This window comes from Caenorhabditis remanei, chromosome X, assembly GCF_010183535.1.
Source record: "Caenorhabditis remanei strain PX506 chromosome X, whole genome shotgun sequence".
In the NCBI taxonomy this organism is placed as follows: Eukaryota; Metazoa; Nematoda; class Chromadorea; order Rhabditida; family Rhabditidae; genus Caenorhabditis; species Caenorhabditis remanei.
Window position 1 is genome coordinate 8,687,123 of NC_071333.1, and position 18,062 is coordinate 8,705,184.

Here is an 18,062-nt window from a genome sequence, read left to right on the forward strand (position 1 = left end):
CTGGAAACTTTGTTCCTAATTTGTACATTGACAGTGTTTCCTTCAGTGTCAAAAACTGCATCTCCTATTTTCTTCGAAATCGCAACAAAATTTTCTCCTCTCAGTGTCGTCACACACAGATACACTCATCAATTTCATCGCCGAGTGATATTTCATCCTCGGCACTTTCTTTGCCCCACAACACAACACATATCTCACCGACACACACATTTTTCATCATCGTTATTTATTGCACAGTTGTTCAAATCAAACGCCCCACTAGTGGAGGTCCATCTCGGTCATTAGCTTTGAAACTATACTATAATGTTCGAAGATGAGACTTCCTATCTCTGGGTTTTCGACGATTCTGAGTTTGAAACAAAACATGAAGATGGACTAAATTGCAACACTGCTCATGCTTTTTCGTGTCAAAAAGTGAGCAATAGTTGACAGGTGGAGATGAACATATCATATCTCTTGTGTTTTAATAAAATTTTGGTTGCTCCGGCACGAGAGGAAAGAAGAAAAAGAAGAAAAGTGAAAAAAGATAAACGGAGCAACTCAAAAATGATATGGACATGAGGCGCATGAGACGCCTTTTTCCACGAATCACAAAAAGGAGAAGATGAAGAAAAACTCAAGGAATCTGACAAGAAAGAAGAAAAAGTTCAGGTGAAACATGAGATTTTTTGTGAGCAAGTCAAGAGCAAAACAGAGAGTTTGGATTGAGGCACGTATGAAAGATATGATTGATAGGAGATGAGTCATTTAGAAACAAAAAAGTGAAAACCGGAAAAATGTTGACTTACAACAAAAATTAGAACTAGGAATAAAAAGCAGTAACACTTTGCCTTTTTTGTGGTATTGTATCAGCTGTAATTTTTATGAAAAAAAAAGTTTAAAATTCTTACGATTGATATTTGCTATCTTCATTTAAAATCATTTTCTTAGACATTAATGCCAGACTACATGTGACAGGAAATGTCACTTCTCCGTTTTTCCGTTCATCCGTTTGTATATCACTAATTTTTATTACACAATTATTACGAATACGCAAATGAGCGAAAATATCCGCCACATGGCACACTGAGGAAATGCAAAAACGATTGTATTTCTATCTTTCAAAAATCTTTATTGAACATATATACATAAACATGGAATTTGAAAAAAGAAAACTTTGAAAAAACTAAATTGCCAGACACCTGCAGTCGTATAATGTGTTGTAGGTATATCGGAAGTTCATGCACTTGCCAGGGCAATATCCTTCAGGATCCATACATTTTCTGAAGACATAGACTTGTTGACTTGGTGTGAACTTCTCTTTTTCTTAGGTATAAAAAAAGAAAATGGAAAACTACAAACCTCGTGAATGTATTGAACCCACAGATATGAGGGGCCAAGGTACCGCCTTGAACATTCGGAACAGGATTATAGTCAGGAACTATTCCAGATCTGATGTTTCCCTGAAATAGCCATCCAATGAAAATCAAAATTAGTGTTGCAGAATTACCTGGTTTGCTCCATACCAATGATTCGGAGCGTAAGGCCATTGTGACAAAACCGAACTAACCAATAAACAAACGATGTAAATTTTAACAGTCATGAGGGAAAAAACGAGAGTGAAGAAAAGGGAAAAGGTGATGAGAAGGGAGAAGATGCGGTCGGGTTATGCATAGCGAGGTGAACACGAAGATTGATGGCGTCATATGTAACAAGATTTTTGTAATCGATGGGTTCAAATTCTTTTGTTGTAATTGATGAAAAGAAAACCGGTAGCAGTGAACTTTGAGAGATCAACAAAATCTATCAGAGAAGCTATTAGAAATGCTTTTTTTTTAAATCACATTGAATTTGTTCTGAAAGTCATAACATATCAAATGCACCCAGGTACACACGAACATTTATGAGAGCATTCCTCTTTGTGGAAAACTTGTGTTGCTCTTAAGATCGTTCCGTAGGTCGCATAATAAAATATCCATAAACGTCTTATCAGCACGTTCCACTCGTGTCCTTCCTCTATTTGGAGAAAAGTCAAAACCGTGTCATGAAGACTAAAGTAACCCTTAACATCGCTAGTGTCGTAGATGGTCTTAAAAAACCAAACCTTAAAAATGAAGAGTGACGTACGCTAATGGTAATAAAAACGTCTATGCTCACGAAGAATCAATCACGGAAGAATGAAAGATATTCTCAAGTTTTGAAGAATGAAGAAGTTCTAGAAGTGATGAAAAATGATTACAGAGGAATACAATAGAGAGCATATCTGAAGGAAAAAGTTTAAAAAAAGGAAAACGTTTTCGTAATTATCCGACCAAATAAGTATAAAAGTGCAGAATCACAAAATCCCAGGAGCAATAAAAAAGATTTAACTCTTAATTACCTGGTACTATTCATAATTTTTCAGACGATTCAACATGTTGGCTGCAACTTTTCTCACAAAGAATTTTTACTGAAATCATGACACAAAGACTAGATCTTCATATAATAAACTGAATGCGGTCTTTTCAGAAAAATTGGTATGAAATAATCATTTAATTAAGCCAATGCTTACAACCTGTCATTTTCCTGAATCACATTTTAGATCAAAAGTAGGTAACACTTGTTTGCAGTTTCAAGTCAAAAGTAAAACTGTGCAAACAGAATATGGTGAATAATTATAGATCGGTGGAGCAATCAAAGTGGTTTAATGGCTTTTCCCTTTCCTACAATGATTTCCACATTTAAAACGGCAACAAAAGGCATCAAATCATACATTGGTTGTGGTTTTCTTCTACTTTTTAAATATTCTTTATTCGATCTCATTTGTTTTCCTATACCGTTGACGAATATATTGAAAAGGTACCGCCTTAGAAGAGAGTGTCTTGTAGATATTTTAATTGTCGTTTTCTTATCAATGTATGCTCTCGACGACTCTTCTACTAGATCCCTTTCGGTTGTCTGGGCCTCGCCCCATTTTATATTTCAACCGGTGTCCTCTTCCCTTTTTGTCAAGTGTTATTTTTCAGTTCACACGTATGAAAAACCATCATACTTGTATGTTTGGCTTACAAATCGATTTGAAGAATTCGCACATAGAGTCTCCAAATATTTCTCACTTTCTCTTTTCTCTTGTTTTTTGCCATATATTTCTTTGAAAAATAATTTTGCAAGGTTTCAGGATTTTTGGTGACTTATTTTATGAGTTTCACTGAATTTTGTGAATTACTTTTTGTATTTTTGGATCTATTGTTTAGATTAATTTATTTTACCATGTCTTCCCTCAATTTAAATCATACTTCAAATAATTTGTGATATACTTTACAGATGAGAGAGAAACTTTTCATATTAGTCTTGATTATTTTGGTATCAACCTTTGTATTGTGCAATGATGAATCTATCCTGCCGAGCTCTGCAACAAATGTGAAACAAGATAACTCAGAGAGGACGAACTCAGTGTTGGCATCTGTGTTGAATTTGAATTTGACAGAGTAAATACTTCGACAAAATCTTCCTTATATTAAAAAATCATAAATTTTAGAACCGAACTAGACAACTTCCTTGATGCTGTGAAACAAAAACATTCTGAAGACTATTCCGATGAGCACGTTGTCGATGAACACGAGTCGGCTGGAATCAGCGTTTTTTCATTTCATTGGGAATATGTGAAAAACGATCTGGTGCTCACCCTATTTTTCATCGTTATCGGTCTTTTCAAACTTGGTATGTTAAAATTGTTTTACGTGGGTATGCACTCAGCTGGCGCCTTTTCCTTCGTTTCCCTTTTCATCTTGCCGCAATGACTCAAAAAGAAAGCACCAGATTTTTGAACTGTTTTTTGAAGTATCAAATAACCAGTGATAAGCTACATACATTGGGAACTTGTGAAAAAAATGTTGAAGAGAATATTGTGGACAATATTCAAAAATTGTAGTAGAGTTTAGTATGAGCGGTACATCATAAATTCAGGTTACCACCACACTCGATTCACTAAGAAGATTCTTCCGGAATCATGCTGTTTGATCATCATTGGAGTCGTCTTTGGATTTTTCTTCATGTAACATAATTTCGAAGCACCTATCTAAAATATAACTGCTTTTTTCAGCGGGGATACAACTCATCAATCCATCAAATTTCTCGAGTTTAGTACCAAAGTTTTCTTCTTCTACCTACTCCCTCCAATCATTCTGGAATCTGCATACTCTCTAAAAGACAGAGCGTTTATTGAAAACATTGGTACAATTCTTCTCTATGCTGTTCTGGTAACAAAACATTTGAAAATTTCAGTAATCTTTGTCCTGTTCAGGGTACTATTCTTAACATTGTGCTCCTTTCCTTGGCACTTTTAATTTTGATTTGGATTGGAGTGATGGGAGAAATCAGTCTCAGTATCATGGATATTCTAACTTTTTCGTCTCTAGTGGCTGCTGTCGATCCAGTTGCAGTCCTTGCCGTTTTTCAAGAAGTCGGAGTGAACAAGATGTTGTATTTTATGGTATTCGGAGAATCATTGTTCAATGACGCTGTCACCATCGTTTGCTACAATTTGGCAATTGAGTTCCAAACTCTTCCACATTTCTCTTGGTACCATGTTAGTTACCGATTTTGCCTAGCTGATTAAGATCATTACACGTTAACAGGGATTTCTTGGTTTGCTCTCATTTTTGTGTGTTTCTATTGGTGGTTTGATTATTGGACTCATCTGCGGTGCAATCTCTTCCTTCATCACAAAATTCACCACAGATGTTCGAGGTAAGTCATTCCTTCCTGTTTCCCTCGAGTGTGAATTCTTGTTGCAGTGGTTGAACCAGTTGTGCTATTTGGTATGGCTTATCTTGCTTATCTTGCAAGTGAAATGTTCCACTTCTCCGGGATCATCGCCCTCATTGCATGTGGTTTGTTCCAAACACACTATGCATGTTGTAACATCTCCTACAAATCATTCACGAGCGTTATGTACATCACCAAAGTTTGCAGGTAACAAATAAAGACAATTTTTATTGAAACTCGAAGAATATTTAGTACCCTCTGCGAATCGCTCATTTTCATCATTCTCGGAGTCATGTTGGTCAATGAGCGTGAATGGTTCTGGGAGGATTGGCACCCTGTGTTCTCCGCAGTATCCGTTATTCTATGTGTGGTGGTGCGGTTTGGTGTCACATTTTTCTTGACGTACTTTGTGAACCAATTCACGGGAGGAGTCCGACACATTTCTTTCCAAGAGCAGTTCATAATGGTGATTTTTGTTAGAGAACATTGTGAAAATAATAAAATTACAGTCATATGGAGGACTTCGTGGAGCTGTTTCCTTCTCACTTGCTTTCATGATTACTTCAAACCCAGATGTCAAAAATACAATTCTCGGAGCTACCTATGCAGTAATTTTGTTTACCAACATCATTCAGGTATCGTAGTTATTATGCTCAATACGTATAGTCAAATATTTCATTTCAGGGCTCCACCATCAAACTGTTTGTGAAATGGCTCAATATCCGGTTAGCCAAAAAAGACGATCATTTCCGTCTATTCATTGAATTCAATAATGGAATGGTTCAACATTTATCTCAAGGAATTGAAGGCGTTTGTGGAGACAAGAGTATGAGTATTATTGTGAGTCGAATGAGTTGGAAATAGTGGCCAGAGAATATTTTTTTAATTTTTAGAACCGATGCAGTGAGTTCTCCAAAAGATTCGTCCGGCCACTTCTGGAGAAGAATTATGACGCAAAGGCTAAAAAAGAAGGAAAGCTAGTTGAGTTGAATCGTGCTGTCGCAATGAGGTAGGATAATCTATATGTTTCCTTTGACGTGATTAATTTTTCAGAGAAGCACTGAACAACAGTCCATCGCAAAGTTCATTCAAACGACAACAGACACTTGATGAAATGGCTGAAAGTGGTGCACTTCCTCATGACCTTATGGATGAAGATCATCATCATCACGGAGCAGGACATCCAGACACTGAAGAAGTTGACCAACGTGCAAATGAGCTACTCAAAGACGTGTCCACAATTCGTTCTCTTATGCACAATCCATATGAAGAGGTAGGTAACTGATAGAACATGATAAGAAATCGGGAGTTTGTAACTATTTTTATCTCAGTGCTACCTGGACCGCAATTTGACGCACGAAGAAGAAAAAGAGAAGGCGAGAGAAAAAATGAAATCATTGAAGAGTCGGGCATTCAAAATATCATCAGTGTATGTGACCTTATCTGAAATCAAAATATCAAATAATGATATCATTTCAGAAGGAAAACTATTGGATTCTTCGGAAAGAAGAAGTCAGTCCGCAGACATGCAACACAGCAGGGACTCATCCATTCTGCAATTGCAACTCTTGGTGTCCAATCAGTCGACCGACCATCAACATCAAGTGAGTACTGAATTACGTAACCACGTCTATCAAATGTCACTCCAAGTAGCTGTTGTCTATCCGTATTCGCAATTTCTGGTCTTATCATTTCACCGTTAAACATAATGTTATTTTAAGATAAGAAAAGAATGTTGGAGTTTACATACCGACACAGAAAATGTATTCTGGACAGTGTGAAACTAGGCTACGGTAGTATGAAAAATGCTATCCATTTGCATAAACAACTTGTATTTTCTCATGAATTTGCATATACGTAACCTACAAAAATGTGTATGATTGACAAGGATGCTTGAGACAAATGCGCAGTTACAAAATCAAAAAATCAACTGTACTACTGTATCAGTTCTTGTTTCAGCCCGAGTCAGCGTAGAAGACGAGGAACAGGGACTAACAATGAAAGAAATGGAAGAAGAGCATCCACTTATGACTATCAAAGAAAGCGAGGAAACTTCATTCTGATAATATATTACATTAATACCTGTAATTTATTTTTTATAACCATTCATATTGCTTTATTGCCACCCCTTCATCAAACAAAAACTACGATCAAAGCTTTGGTACCTTCCCGTATTCTTCTAATGTTTTTTCTACTATTACACTCTCCTGGATTGTCATTGTAATTGTTTAAATGTTAAAAAATAAACTAACTGAACAAAAGTTTCACGTCGACCGCCCACATAAACGGATAACTCCAATTCTCCACGTATTGTGGCATCACTCGCTTCCTCTTACTCAGTCATCAGAATTCTTGATATATCGTATCGTGAAGAACATTCTGAGACGTCAATTAGTCGCGTGTGCATTGAATACTAATCACTTTTTTAATTCGACACAGCAACTTCTCATTCCGAAACGACGTCTTCATTGTTTTGGTGTGCAACCTCGTAGCTCATGACCTATTTCCTACTAGTTGTTCTGTTTTATTTCATTTTATTTTTTCTATTTTTCAGAAATAACATCACTTTTGTTAGTTCCAAATAATACAAAGTGCTTGGGCAGGAACTTTCAACGATTATCCTTCATCCGCCTTTTAACTCTAAACCTATAAACTGAAATCTTTTGAGTGTTGAAAGTGAAAGTAAAAAGTAAATCTTTCAGAGTTTGAGCTCGTTGAATACTTTCACAATGCTCTTACGCGACTTCTGCTTGGTTCTTCTTATTCTAGCCGCTCTTGTTATCTGTCAAGATGAGAGCGAATTCAAGGAAGAGAAACGAAGAATAGGTGAGTTGGTCTTAAACTTCTCGATTCGTGTTAATTTTTACCATTCTTGACATTCTTGACATTTTATCATGTTTCCAGGTCTTCGTCTCCCGAACTTTTTGCGGTACAAGGACCCTGAAGCTCCTATTGTTCACAAACGGCGGATCGGACTCAGACTCCCAAACATGCTGAAATTCAAGGACACCAGTAACATGTACCACTTGGAGAAAAGAAGAATGGGAATGCGTCTTCCAAATATCATTTTCCTCCGTAACGAGAAGAAAAATGTGCTTGAGTACTAACTGTTGTTGATGCTGCTTTTATTCTAATAATAATCTTTCTGTCTATCTTTTTCTTCAACTTTTCAATAAAGCCGTCATCAAATGTTATTTATCATTTTGTTTCTTCCTTCTCTTTTCCATATACAGCTCGTCGAATCGTCCCGAAATACTAAAAAAGTACGGTTTGGAAAAAATTCGGAGGAACCGTCGGGAATATGGTCATAAAACAGAGGCGTCGAGAGAACGGAGGGATGCATTTTGCCTCGCTTCTACACTACCGCAGCACCACCAGCAGCAGCGGCAGCACGAGGTGGTTCCTCTGTAATCATTATCGATTTGATATATGCAAATCGTGTATTGTCTTTCCTCGCCTCGCCTCGCTCGCTCCTCGCTTTTCATTTCTTCATTCCTTCGCTTTAACAAATCGAACATCGGTGAAAGTATGGCGCCTCGTAAGGATCGCGGGGTTAACCAACTCTCAAAGATGATAATAGAGAAAGACTCTCTAGTCTGCAGCTTTACTAGCCTTCCAAGTGGAATGTTTGGACTTCAAAAAGTAAGTTTATTGAAAGTTAGGTAGATGACTCATCAATTTTTTGTTCTAGTTCCTTCTCAACTTGAGCCTTATGGTGGATATTGCATTCATCTTCGCGTGCCTCCTCAACTACGTGAGCTTCCACGTAGGAAATGACTTTTATGGTAGGTAGAAACAAATAGAAAGAGTTGCACACTCGAGTCATAGATCCTTCAGCTGTTTCGGTTTCTTTTGTTCATGTTGGAGCTGTCGTTGTCTGCATTGTGATCCTTCTGGCCACCATCTACGCTACCTACGGACTCGTCGTCATGAATCTTCGCAAGCTCTGCACCGTTCTTTTCATTTGGGTCAATTGTGTCTAATCATAGTCTGAAACCTTAATTTACATCTTGCAGCTTGGACACCTAGCTTGCGCTGGATTCTTCCTGGTTGCTGTGGCCATTGCTTGGTTCAAAAACTTCAACTACGATCCCTTCTCAATCCAACAGTCTACTTGCCGATTCACTCGTATTCCGGATGCGTGTGACGTGTCTTTGAAACAATACCTGGTACCCATTCTTGCAACACTTTTCCCATACCGATGACTCATCATTTCAGGCCGCCGTATCTGCTTTTGTCATCTGCATCTCCCTTTTTAAATTTGCCCAGATTCTTTGTCTCCGTGCTTTGTGCATTTTCAGCCAAGATATCTTCCAATATGTGGACTGTGAGAGCTTCTACAATCGTTGGTGAGTTGGAAGATAATCTGATCTTTGAAAAATATGAACTTTCTTTTCAGTCTGACTGAACCGGATCGTCGCCGCAAGCAAGTTATTCGTCGTGCTCAAAGAGAGGCTCAAGGGAACGTTGCTGCAGCTGAGGAGAGCGAATCGGATGATGAAGACGTAGGGATCAAAATTCGCTCTCTTTTTTTTACGAATTGTTATTGCAGGTTGTTGTCTTCGAACGAGTGACTGGTCGCTATCCGGGAGGCAGTACTATCAAAGACAACAGTATTGCCTGAATGATTGATGCATTGTGACGTGTTATCGATCATAAACTTTGTGAACATTTTTGTCTTCGTCTAATTTTTCATTTCAATAACAGAAAACAATAATCGGAAAAAGTGAAGTCGTATGTACAGAAAACAGCAAAAAATCAACAGAAATTACAACTCTTCCGGCAGTTACTTCTCATCCAAACGTTGTGGTTTGGATTATTACAAAGATCTTGAAGGGCCCAAGCTCCACAGTAAACATTCTTATCGTCGCATCCTGAAAATCACATATTGTAAGGATCAGATATTTCTGTATAAGCTATTTACCAGCAGCTTTGCAATACATTTTGTTAAGTATTTCCACATCCGCAACACTCATTTTGGCACGTTGTCCAAGTAATCCAATGTTTGATTGCTGGTTGACCAAAGGAATCATTGTCGGTTTTGCAATATTCACTGCAGCGGTATAGGCATTGTAATGCATTATACTGTCATAAGCATATTTGACACCATAAGTGGTATACATCTTCGAATCGGCGACAACAAAAGCGTCATACTGTTGGGGGTTAATGTTGCTCCAGTCAATCTGTAAACAGTTTTGAAAGTTTTCAATGTTTCCTGGTAGTTGGGTATCAACTCACTCGGATATGCTTGTCCCTATCCATTCTCAAATGTTGATGATTCACTCCTAAAGCATGCATCGTTTCATGGACTGCAATACCTCTTCCATTCCCACATTGGAAACTCAAATACACTGGATTAGCTGGCTCAACTCTTCCAATGTAAGATAATCCACAACTGAAAAATAATTCCCCAGATTATCATATACATCTTCTTTTAGTGCACTTACAAAGATGGAGAATTTACTTTCTGATAGTTAATGTGATTCCCTCTCGGCGGAGTTGCATAATACTTGAAACGAATGCATGTTTTCTGCTCGATTTCTGAAATAGCTCCTCGCACATCATTCTGATCCAAATTATCTAGTGACGAGTCAAATGTGTATGGAATTGGAGCGGTTATTGGCCATTTTTGGATTATATTTTGTTCGAAAAAGATGGAAGCTCGTTTAGCTTTTGCTGATCCTGGTAGTGGAATCGCTCCTTCTCCTCCTTTTCCCAACTCATTGAGCATAAAGTTAGCTTGGGTTTCCGTAAGGAGAAGATCCTTGTCGAACACTCCGTTATCTTCTGGAGCCACCACTCCTTTCAGTTGAGCTTTTTCCAATAAAGCTTGTTTCAGTTGTAGTGTTCTATCAAATCTCATATTCATTTTATCAGCAACATCATTTCCAAAAATCTTCTTCTCAAATGCAACCGTAGATTTTAGAATATCTTGTTTCATTTGAACATTCTTTTGTAGTTGTTGCTTACAATTGACACGTTGGCAAATATTCTGAAAACACGTGTGGATATTTCGAACGCTGATCTTTCTAACCTTAATATTATTTGCGATTTGTTGACTGATTTGACCAAATTGCACCGAAATACCAGCAAGAGCATTTCTCAAGTCGTTGTTAATTCCTGCCAGTGGGTCTCTAATATTGATGCTGAAATAAAAAAATGTGTGAATTCTGAAAAAAAACATCTGAAAACTGACAAAGGAACTTTCGGTAACCATTTTCCAGTATCCGCCAATATTCCATTAAGCATTGAGCCAATATCATTGAACTGTGGAAGCTGTCCGCTGTAAATCCACACATGTTCTGCTTCATTATATCTAAACATTTACGACTATGTACTATTTTCTATATTAGGTTCTAATAATATCAGAAACAAAAAAACTTTCACATCTTTACATTACAAGACTAACCGACATTTGGGATGACCTGGGAATCTTCTACAAAACCTTCTCGCGTGTTCCATCCATTCATTTTGCGGCGGCGGTGGTCCTCCCGCCATTTTTCCCAAGTCATTATTCACATCGAGTCCTTGTGTTATTTTACCGATTTGGTCGGTTAACCCTTTCATCATTCCACCAATATTGCCCATGATTTCGCCGAATGGACTGCCAGGACGGCTTCCCTATAATAAAACTTTGATAGATAAGATCTACTTCTATAACTTACGGGAGGAGAATTTGGAGGTAGCTGTCCCATATTGAATCCTCCTAGAAGAATATTTTTAATTGAGCCCAAGTAATTCAAAACTTACCATTAAATCCCATTTGATTGAGAAAATCAAACTGTGGCCAGCCATTAGAAACTCCAAGCAATAATAAAAAGGTTATGGTAGAAGGCAACATTTCAGAAATGAATGAATCCAATAACAAAAAAAAAGAATAGGGCCTACACCGGGAATCTTATTTGTCTTTTTAAAAAACCCGTTGCTAAAAAAGAATTGAAATCGGGATACAAAATCATTACACTTTTATTTTTACACTCTGTTCAATTCTTATTCCCCAAAAAAGTGACCAGTAAAGTTGCCGGAATAAGTGTTTGACAAAGAAATGAATCACGAACATTGTAGGTCACTCGAAGTGTCCGAAATCAGAGTAAGGCACTGAGTCATCAAATGATTTCAAACTTAATTTTATTTTCTTATTTGTTCAAACGGTTCAGTTCCTGAATTCCGCTATCAAAAATAGTCGCAGTACGTCACATCCATCGCAATGTGATGTCAGCGCAGAAGAGACCGAGGAAACTACTTGTAGCATTTTCATCACTTGCCTCTCTTCGTGGAAAAATGTGGCGCGTTCGTGGTGTAATGGTCAGCATGGATGCCTTCCAAGCATTCGACGGGGGTTCGATTCCCCCCGAACGCAGATTTTTTGTTGTTTTTGAGAAAAGTGGATGAGAGTTTTTTCTTGCTCATAGTGACACATTTACATAGTTTATAATAAAAACTAAGGAAGAGAAACAACCAGAAAAAATAAAGTGTTGAACAAATTAACCAATCTATAAAATACCTCTCATGAGGCAGATATTTCTTCCTTTCAAAGTTGTTAATTAAATTAGCAGAAATCGTATGCAGTTATATTAATCTTCCAATTTCTTGAGCCGCTAACTCACGGAGTTTTCCAAGTTTAGCAACAGAATGACTTATTCTAGTGTATTCAAACCTCCGTGTAATTACTATAAACACTCCCCCACCACCCACATTAGAAACCAAAACAATGGGTAAACAAAGTCGGGAATTTTAAAGTTAGAAGTTTCCTACTCTGCCATTTTCATTTTCTTTTTTTCTTTCTTCTAAATTTTCAGACACTCTACATGTTTTTTCTTCATCCCCCAAACAATACGCATACATAAATGATGACAAGGCAATAAAATTGGAGAGGCTCTCTATTTCTTCTATTTCTCAAGTTTTTACAACTAGATACTGAGTCGGCACATTCCTACTGTCAGTCACTCATCTGTGACAAATTCATCACGACGTCTTCAGCTTGTCATCTTTCCTAATTTTCCGCACTTATTTCTGACAGCTTCTTTTACTTTTCGGTTGGAGACATATGGTGTTGCACTTGAATCTCATTTTTCTGCAGAGAGGCAGAGAGAAACCATTTATCAAATGTAGCAACGTGTTTGTACATATCTTTTTTCTTCCCAAAATCTAATAAATTCTTAATAGAATCATTCACAGGGCTCCAGTTTCTATATGTGGTCTCAGCTTCTCCTTGTATACTTATTTATTTACTTGGGTTACCAATCTAACAATGCATAAATATATGCTTTCGCAGAAGATGAAGTCGTTTCCTGATATTCCATTTTTAAGTGAGCACGCCTCATAAATTGTTGTACGAGTCATAAAACTGGACTTCAATCTCATTCTCATCTTTTGTATCCCACTTGCTTATCCTCAGGACGCCTCATAAGCTTCATGCTCAGCGCACCGGATAATCTCTTTTTTAAACTTTTGGTTAGTTTGTTTTTTTTTTGAGAAAAGGAGAATAACGATGTGAAAAAAGAATGGATTTTTGGGAGCCATATCCTCTGAAACGAACTCAATTAATATGAAGTTTATGAGGTCTAAGGTTGAAATATCATGCGAGTCGGAGAGGTTTAAGACATCCATTACCTGTCTGTCAGCCCACGCCGAAAGGTAAGCGTTGTGTGATAACTAGGAGGGGCTAGACAACTTCTGGTCTGTTTGAGAACGTTGATGGGGACCACATTGTCTCTGGATTTTCATTCCACATATTTTTATCTTTTGGTTTCTTTCCGAAAATCTCGCTTCTTTTTCTCTTTAAACCCCGTCATTTTCTTCTCGTTCACAAGTTCACACTTCTTCTTTCCGTGTCACTAACCATATTTTCCTCTTGAATAATTCCCAGTAACCAAGTGTTGCTCACGGCTTCAAGAAAAGAACAAAACGATAGACCCCCTTCTCTTTTTTTCGGATTCCATTTTTCTCGCTTTTTTGCACCCCATCGCCAAATCTCATCTCCAAACGTTTCCTGTGTGCACTTTTCAGTCATGAAACTTTCTCTTTTTTTATCTCTTCTATTCGTTCTCTCACTCATAAAACATGTTCATGGTCCTAGCTATAATTGAATTTGGAGAAGGGCAACACACGAATAGGAAGTCCCATCCTAATCTGACTCTCTGGTGGTCACAGGAAAAGAGAAAAAAAACTTGGGCTCAAGAGACGGAAATTAGGACTGACGCATTGTGTTTGTTGCGGAGTACTGGATGGACCTCCTATGCTAATGCACATCTTGTTCGTTTTTGACTCAAACCTAGACGTCCTACTATTCCTTTTGTGTATATCTTTAGTATGTCTATTGACGCCTTCTCTATTCATTGAAACATGAAAAGCCGTCCCAATGTTCTCGGAAGCAAGAAAGCGGTGAATAACACCCAATCACAGATTTGCTTCTGAGCATTGTTGAGCAACTCTATTGAATCTAAATTAGTATTATGTGTTCCCACAAGTCCTTTAGAAAAGAGGGAAACTTTCGAAATCACTGAAGCCTATCTCCTTCGGCTCAATTCTTTCTTTTTCTTATTATTTTATAGCCATCGTGTTCAAAAAATCAAAGTTTCAGAATGATTATACGAGGTTTGATTCCGTACGTCTTATTTTTAAGCTGCTTAGCTTTGGTTACCAATTCTGGTAAGTCCTGGAACTTGAGTAGTGTACAAATAGTTGTAATTTTAGTCCCATATCTATCCATCTGGCATTTTGTGGACCACCGACGTTATGGAGCGTTTCCGGAAGAGGTGAGTTTCCAGTAATAACCACAACTGCTATAAATCCAAAGTTTCAGGATCATGTCAGTCTTGCCTACGTTCTTGGTGGGAACTTTATGACTCGTCTCATGTTTATGCAACATTTCAAAAGTGTTCTCAACTACTCGGATCACTATTTCCGTCTCTACTTTATCGTAGATGACGAAAATAGAGAAGATGTGAATGATCTGATGACGTCGTGGAATATTACCAACTGTAAGTTACCCAAGCTGATTATGCCAACCACTTTTTTCAGGTGAATGGTTTTTTTACAATCTCACACAATATGATAGCAGAGTCAAGTGGATCCCAAATTCTCATTACTCAAAGTATTATGGATTGAGCAAACTTTTGATTCCAGAAATAATCAGTGACAATGTTGGAAAGGTAGAGTTTTCATTTAAAAGCATTCTTAACTATTCATCAATAAGATTATGTTTGTGGATGTTGATATCGTTTTCCGCTCGGATATATTTCATCTATGGCAAAAGTTCCGTGATTTCAACAAATTACAATCTATTGGAATGGTCGAAAATCTTTCGGATTGGTATCTCAACAAGGATGGAAGGAAGTCAGTATGGCCTGCAAATGTAAGTTCCAAAGCAATTGCAATGAATAGTTTATTAAATAAATAGAGTTCCAAGCACATTAAATAAAAATTAGCCGCATCCGCAGCATCCACATCCACATGGGGCCGGTGTTGCAGCAGGGTCTACTGTAGCGCAGCCACAACATCCACAACCGCACCCATAGTATCGTTTAGCACGGATCACAGCTCCATTAGATTGTCCTTCGGCACCAAGATCATCCATTGCAGCAATGGGGGTATCATTGTCAATAACAGCTAGGGCAGTTTCATCTGATGGCTCAGCGTTGTCAGATGCAAGTTGGACCTGAGACTTAATTTTCATTGAAAATGAGAAATAGTTTACTGACCAACCTTCTCTGTCTCTTCTTCAGTAACTACCACAACTTTTTTTCCGACAATTGAATCGAGAAGGTTCGCATTGGCAGCACAGACAAGGAAAACAAGAGAAACCAATGTAAAACGAAGCATGTTTGTTGATATCTTTTCTCCCCAAAATCTGCGCTTATATACCATCTAGTCCAACAACATTTACTGTTTGAACATGTGTTGAATAATGTTGAATGGAGAAATGCGCATTTTGAGCAGCTGTTTTTTGTGTTTCAGGGCCGTGGATTTAACGCCGGAATAATAATGATGGATTTGGACAGACTTCGCGAGGGCGATTGGAAAGACAAATGGAGAGCTGTGGCTAACAAATATTTGAAGTTACACGGAAAAACTACTATGTCGGATCAGGTAAGCAAATACTGCGTCATCTAGCAAACATAAAAACCAACTTATGAATTCAAATGTTTTGAAATAGTTGTTTTAGGATATTTTCAATGCGTACATCCATGACTATCCCACTGAAATCAAATCCCTTCCTTGTGAATATAATTTCCAACTTGGCACCCTCACCAAATCAGACGAGCTTTGTGTGGAAACTCCACTGGCTCTTCATTTCAATTCACAAAACAAAACTGTTCGTAGAAACTATGTGGTCTATAATGCCGTAAGAAAAGAAATAGAAGGAATCGATGGATCGGATCTCAGAAGAAGAAGACGATCCCTGAAGAAAAGAGCTCTTCCTTCTGTTAGTAAGACGGATAGCAAAACATTGTGTGAAGAATACATGCCATTACAAAACTTTCGAACTTTACCAAATGCTCTTGGAAGACTGATGGAAACCGCGAAATTGTGTTTAGTCACACAGTTCTCGAAAGATCGTCTTGACAGTTTCATTGAAAATGCTAAACATTGGAAGCAACCCATTTCTGCTGCTATCTACGGAACAGATCAAGATATGGTAAAACGGGATCTTATTTGCTCTTCATTGATTCATAGAGTTTAAGAATGAGATTGTGGAAGCCGTGAAGACTTTGAACCGTCCGGATCTGGTTCTTCACATGGTATTCAAAGAGCCGACTGATCAGACAATGTCACAAGATATCTATCCAATTAACTATCTGAGGAACACTGCAATTAAATATTCGAATTGTGAAAAGATATTAATGACTGATGTTGACTTCATGATCTATGAAGGTAAATATGGAAATAATATTTTAAGATTTAAAATTTTGTTTTCAGATACCCAAGACTTGGTGGTTCAGTCAAAAGATTTGAAGGATAAGGAAGTCTTGGTGATTCCGGCATTTGAAACCGCCGACAACAATATAACAGATGTCACCACTTTTCCTCATACAAAAGAACAACTAGTAAAAGCGTTTTTCAAAAAGAAAGTTAGTAATTACCTCATTTTTCATAGTTGTCAAAAATTTGATAATTTCAGATAAATGTGTTCCGTGGCATCACGTGGCCAAGCGCACATAACTCCACCAACGTCGCAGAGTGGATCGTTGCCGAAGACGTGTATTCAGTAGGTGTATTTTATATTAAAAGGCTTTATGTGTTTTTTTCCAGGTGAACTATGAAAAAAACTATGAACCATATTTTATAATCAAAAAAAGCAGCTGTCCAATGTACGATCAACGTTTTGGAGGATTTGGATGGAACAAAGTGACACACGTTTTGCAGTTGCGTATGATGAAGTAAGAATATTCTCTTTAGTTGCATTTCTCTCGCATTTTTTCAGTTACACATTCAAAGTCTCGCCGACCAGTTTCATGATTCATCAAAACCACAATATTTCCAACTCATTGTTCCGCTGGCGTCATGATTCACACTATCAGAAGTGTCTTCATTATCTGAAGAAACAATTCGTTCTGGAAACTGCTGATGAACTCGGATTGGAGTTGAAGTAGCACCCGGAACCTAATCGAACGACTTTTTAGGAAACGTGTCCCCAGTACGGTTGTTTTAATACATGTTTCGAGATAAATTATTTAATTTTGTTTTATTCCGATGTGTTTTCATGTTTTTCTCAAAAAGCATGTCCCCTTTTTGTTGATTAGGTGCGTTTTCCTGAAACATGTGAAAATGCGAGAGAATTGGCAATTTGGTGTCAAACTAGTGTACACGACTTGTTAGAAAATATGAATAACTCATGTACACTACGCGAAAAAACAATTCCAATTTAATATTGTTTTACTCCAAAATTCGATTCGATTTTATTCTTTAAGGGTTTTGGTATTTGTTTTAGTCTTCACCTCAAGCATTTTTTCAAAGCACACGGCTACATATTATTGACACGGAAATCTGAGAGCTCACATAACCAATTTCTTCCTCTCCAACACATATTCACACCAGTTCCGGTATTAGATGTGGTTGAACACACTACAAGATATTGAAAGCTTATCATGAACATTTGATAAAACTTTAAAACTTCACATGTTCAAAAATTTGAATATTTGGTATTTGGTCTTGAATAGTTAACCCTCTACGTCACAGTTACATCTCTCCTGCTTGAATAACAGTTCTATTTTTTTTTCCTTTTACTCGTCTCCTTTTGCTATTGTACTGTTGGAAAAAAGGGTTTACCCTTTTTGTGTGTTATGTCTTTCTCCTGACTCGACACGAGTCTCCGTCGACACGAGATTTGCATA

The 18,062-nt window shown here is 37.5% G+C and overlaps 8 protein-coding genes across 8 annotated transcripts; 5 read left to right on the forward strand and 3 right to left on the reverse strand.

Annotated features, from left to right (window-relative positions):
- Window positions 1-1,165: 1,165 nt before the first annotated feature.
- On the reverse strand, window positions 1,166-1,582 carry GCK72_023676 (uncharacterized protein; the record flags this gene model as incomplete). Its single annotated transcript, XM_003109770.1, has 3 exons — window positions 1,166-1,262; window positions 1,342-1,442; window positions 1,490-1,582. 3 exons carry the CDS (start codon window positions 1,580-1,582, stop codon window positions 1,166-1,168), a joined length of 291 nt encoding a protein of 96 aa, XP_003109818.1.
- A 1,700-nt stretch (window positions 1,583-3,282) lies between these two features.
- On the forward strand, window positions 3,283-6,788 carry GCK72_023677 (uncharacterized protein; the record flags this gene model as incomplete). Its single annotated transcript, XM_003109654.2, has 15 exons — window positions 3,283-3,446; window positions 3,497-3,678; window positions 3,925-4,012; window positions 4,061-4,217; window positions 4,262-4,546; window positions 4,596-4,707; window positions 4,755-4,932; window positions 4,978-5,191; window positions 5,235-5,360; window positions 5,410-5,565; window positions 5,619-5,734; window positions 5,779-5,998; window positions 6,057-6,154; window positions 6,205-6,329; window positions 6,685-6,788. 15 exons carry the CDS (start codon window positions 3,283-3,285, stop codon window positions 6,786-6,788), a joined length of 2,325 nt encoding a protein of 774 aa, XP_003109702.2.
- Window positions 6,789-7,454: 666 nt separating this feature from the next.
- GCK72_023678 (uncharacterized protein) lies at window positions 7,455-7,832 on the forward strand (the record flags this gene model as incomplete). The annotated part of the gene is made up of 2 exons (XM_003109743.2): window positions 7,455-7,551; window positions 7,630-7,832. The coding sequence occupies 2 exons, from the start codon at window positions 7,455-7,457 to the stop codon at window positions 7,830-7,832; spliced, it is 300 nt and encodes a 99-aa protein (XP_003109791.1).
- Window positions 7,833-8,253: 421 nt separating this feature from the next.
- Window positions 8,254-9,349, forward strand: GCK72_023679 (uncharacterized protein; the record flags this gene model as incomplete). The annotated part of the gene is made up of 7 exons (XM_003109491.2): window positions 8,254-8,367; window positions 8,417-8,510; window positions 8,563-8,693; window positions 8,742-8,894; window positions 8,944-9,074; window positions 9,125-9,230; window positions 9,278-9,349. 7 exons carry the CDS (start codon window positions 8,254-8,256, stop codon window positions 9,347-9,349), a joined length of 801 nt encoding a protein of 266 aa, XP_003109539.2.
- A 134-nt stretch (window positions 9,350-9,483) lies between these two features.
- GCK72_023680 (uncharacterized protein) lies at window positions 9,484-11,488 on the reverse strand (the record flags this gene model as incomplete). The annotated part of the gene is made up of 9 exons (XM_053735504.1): window positions 9,484-9,599; window positions 9,650-9,908; window positions 9,964-10,120; window positions 10,173-10,717; window positions 10,760-10,871; window positions 10,922-11,041; window positions 11,135-11,346; window positions 11,391-11,431; window positions 11,476-11,488. The coding sequence occupies 9 exons, from the start codon at window positions 11,486-11,488 to the stop codon at window positions 9,484-9,486; spliced, it is 1,575 nt and encodes a 524-aa protein (XP_053579070.1).
- A 2,821-nt stretch (window positions 11,489-14,309) lies between these two features.
- Window positions 14,310-14,752, forward strand: GCK72_023681 (uncharacterized protein; the record flags this gene model as incomplete). The annotated part of the gene is made up of 3 exons (XM_053735505.1): window positions 14,310-14,376; window positions 14,422-14,483; window positions 14,531-14,752. 3 exons carry the CDS (start codon window positions 14,310-14,312, stop codon window positions 14,750-14,752), a joined length of 351 nt encoding a protein of 116 aa, XP_053579071.1.
- A 399-nt stretch (window positions 14,753-15,151) lies between these two features.
- GCK72_023682 (uncharacterized protein) lies at window positions 15,152-15,549 on the reverse strand (the record flags this gene model as incomplete). Its single annotated transcript, XM_003109677.2, has 2 exons — window positions 15,152-15,385; window positions 15,433-15,549. The coding sequence occupies 2 exons, from the start codon at window positions 15,547-15,549 to the stop codon at window positions 15,152-15,154; spliced, it is 351 nt and encodes a 116-aa protein (XP_003109725.2).
- Window positions 15,550-15,711: 162 nt separating this feature from the next.
- On the forward strand, window positions 15,712-17,321 carry GCK72_023683 (uncharacterized protein; the record flags this gene model as incomplete). Its single annotated transcript, XM_003109527.2, has 7 exons — window positions 15,712-15,816; window positions 15,893-16,366; window positions 16,413-16,602; window positions 16,648-16,799; window positions 16,850-16,936; window positions 16,981-17,108; window positions 17,153-17,321. The coding sequence occupies 7 exons, from the start codon at window positions 15,712-15,714 to the stop codon at window positions 17,319-17,321; spliced, it is 1,305 nt and encodes a 434-aa protein (XP_003109575.2).
- Window positions 17,322-18,062: the final 741 nt, after the last annotated feature.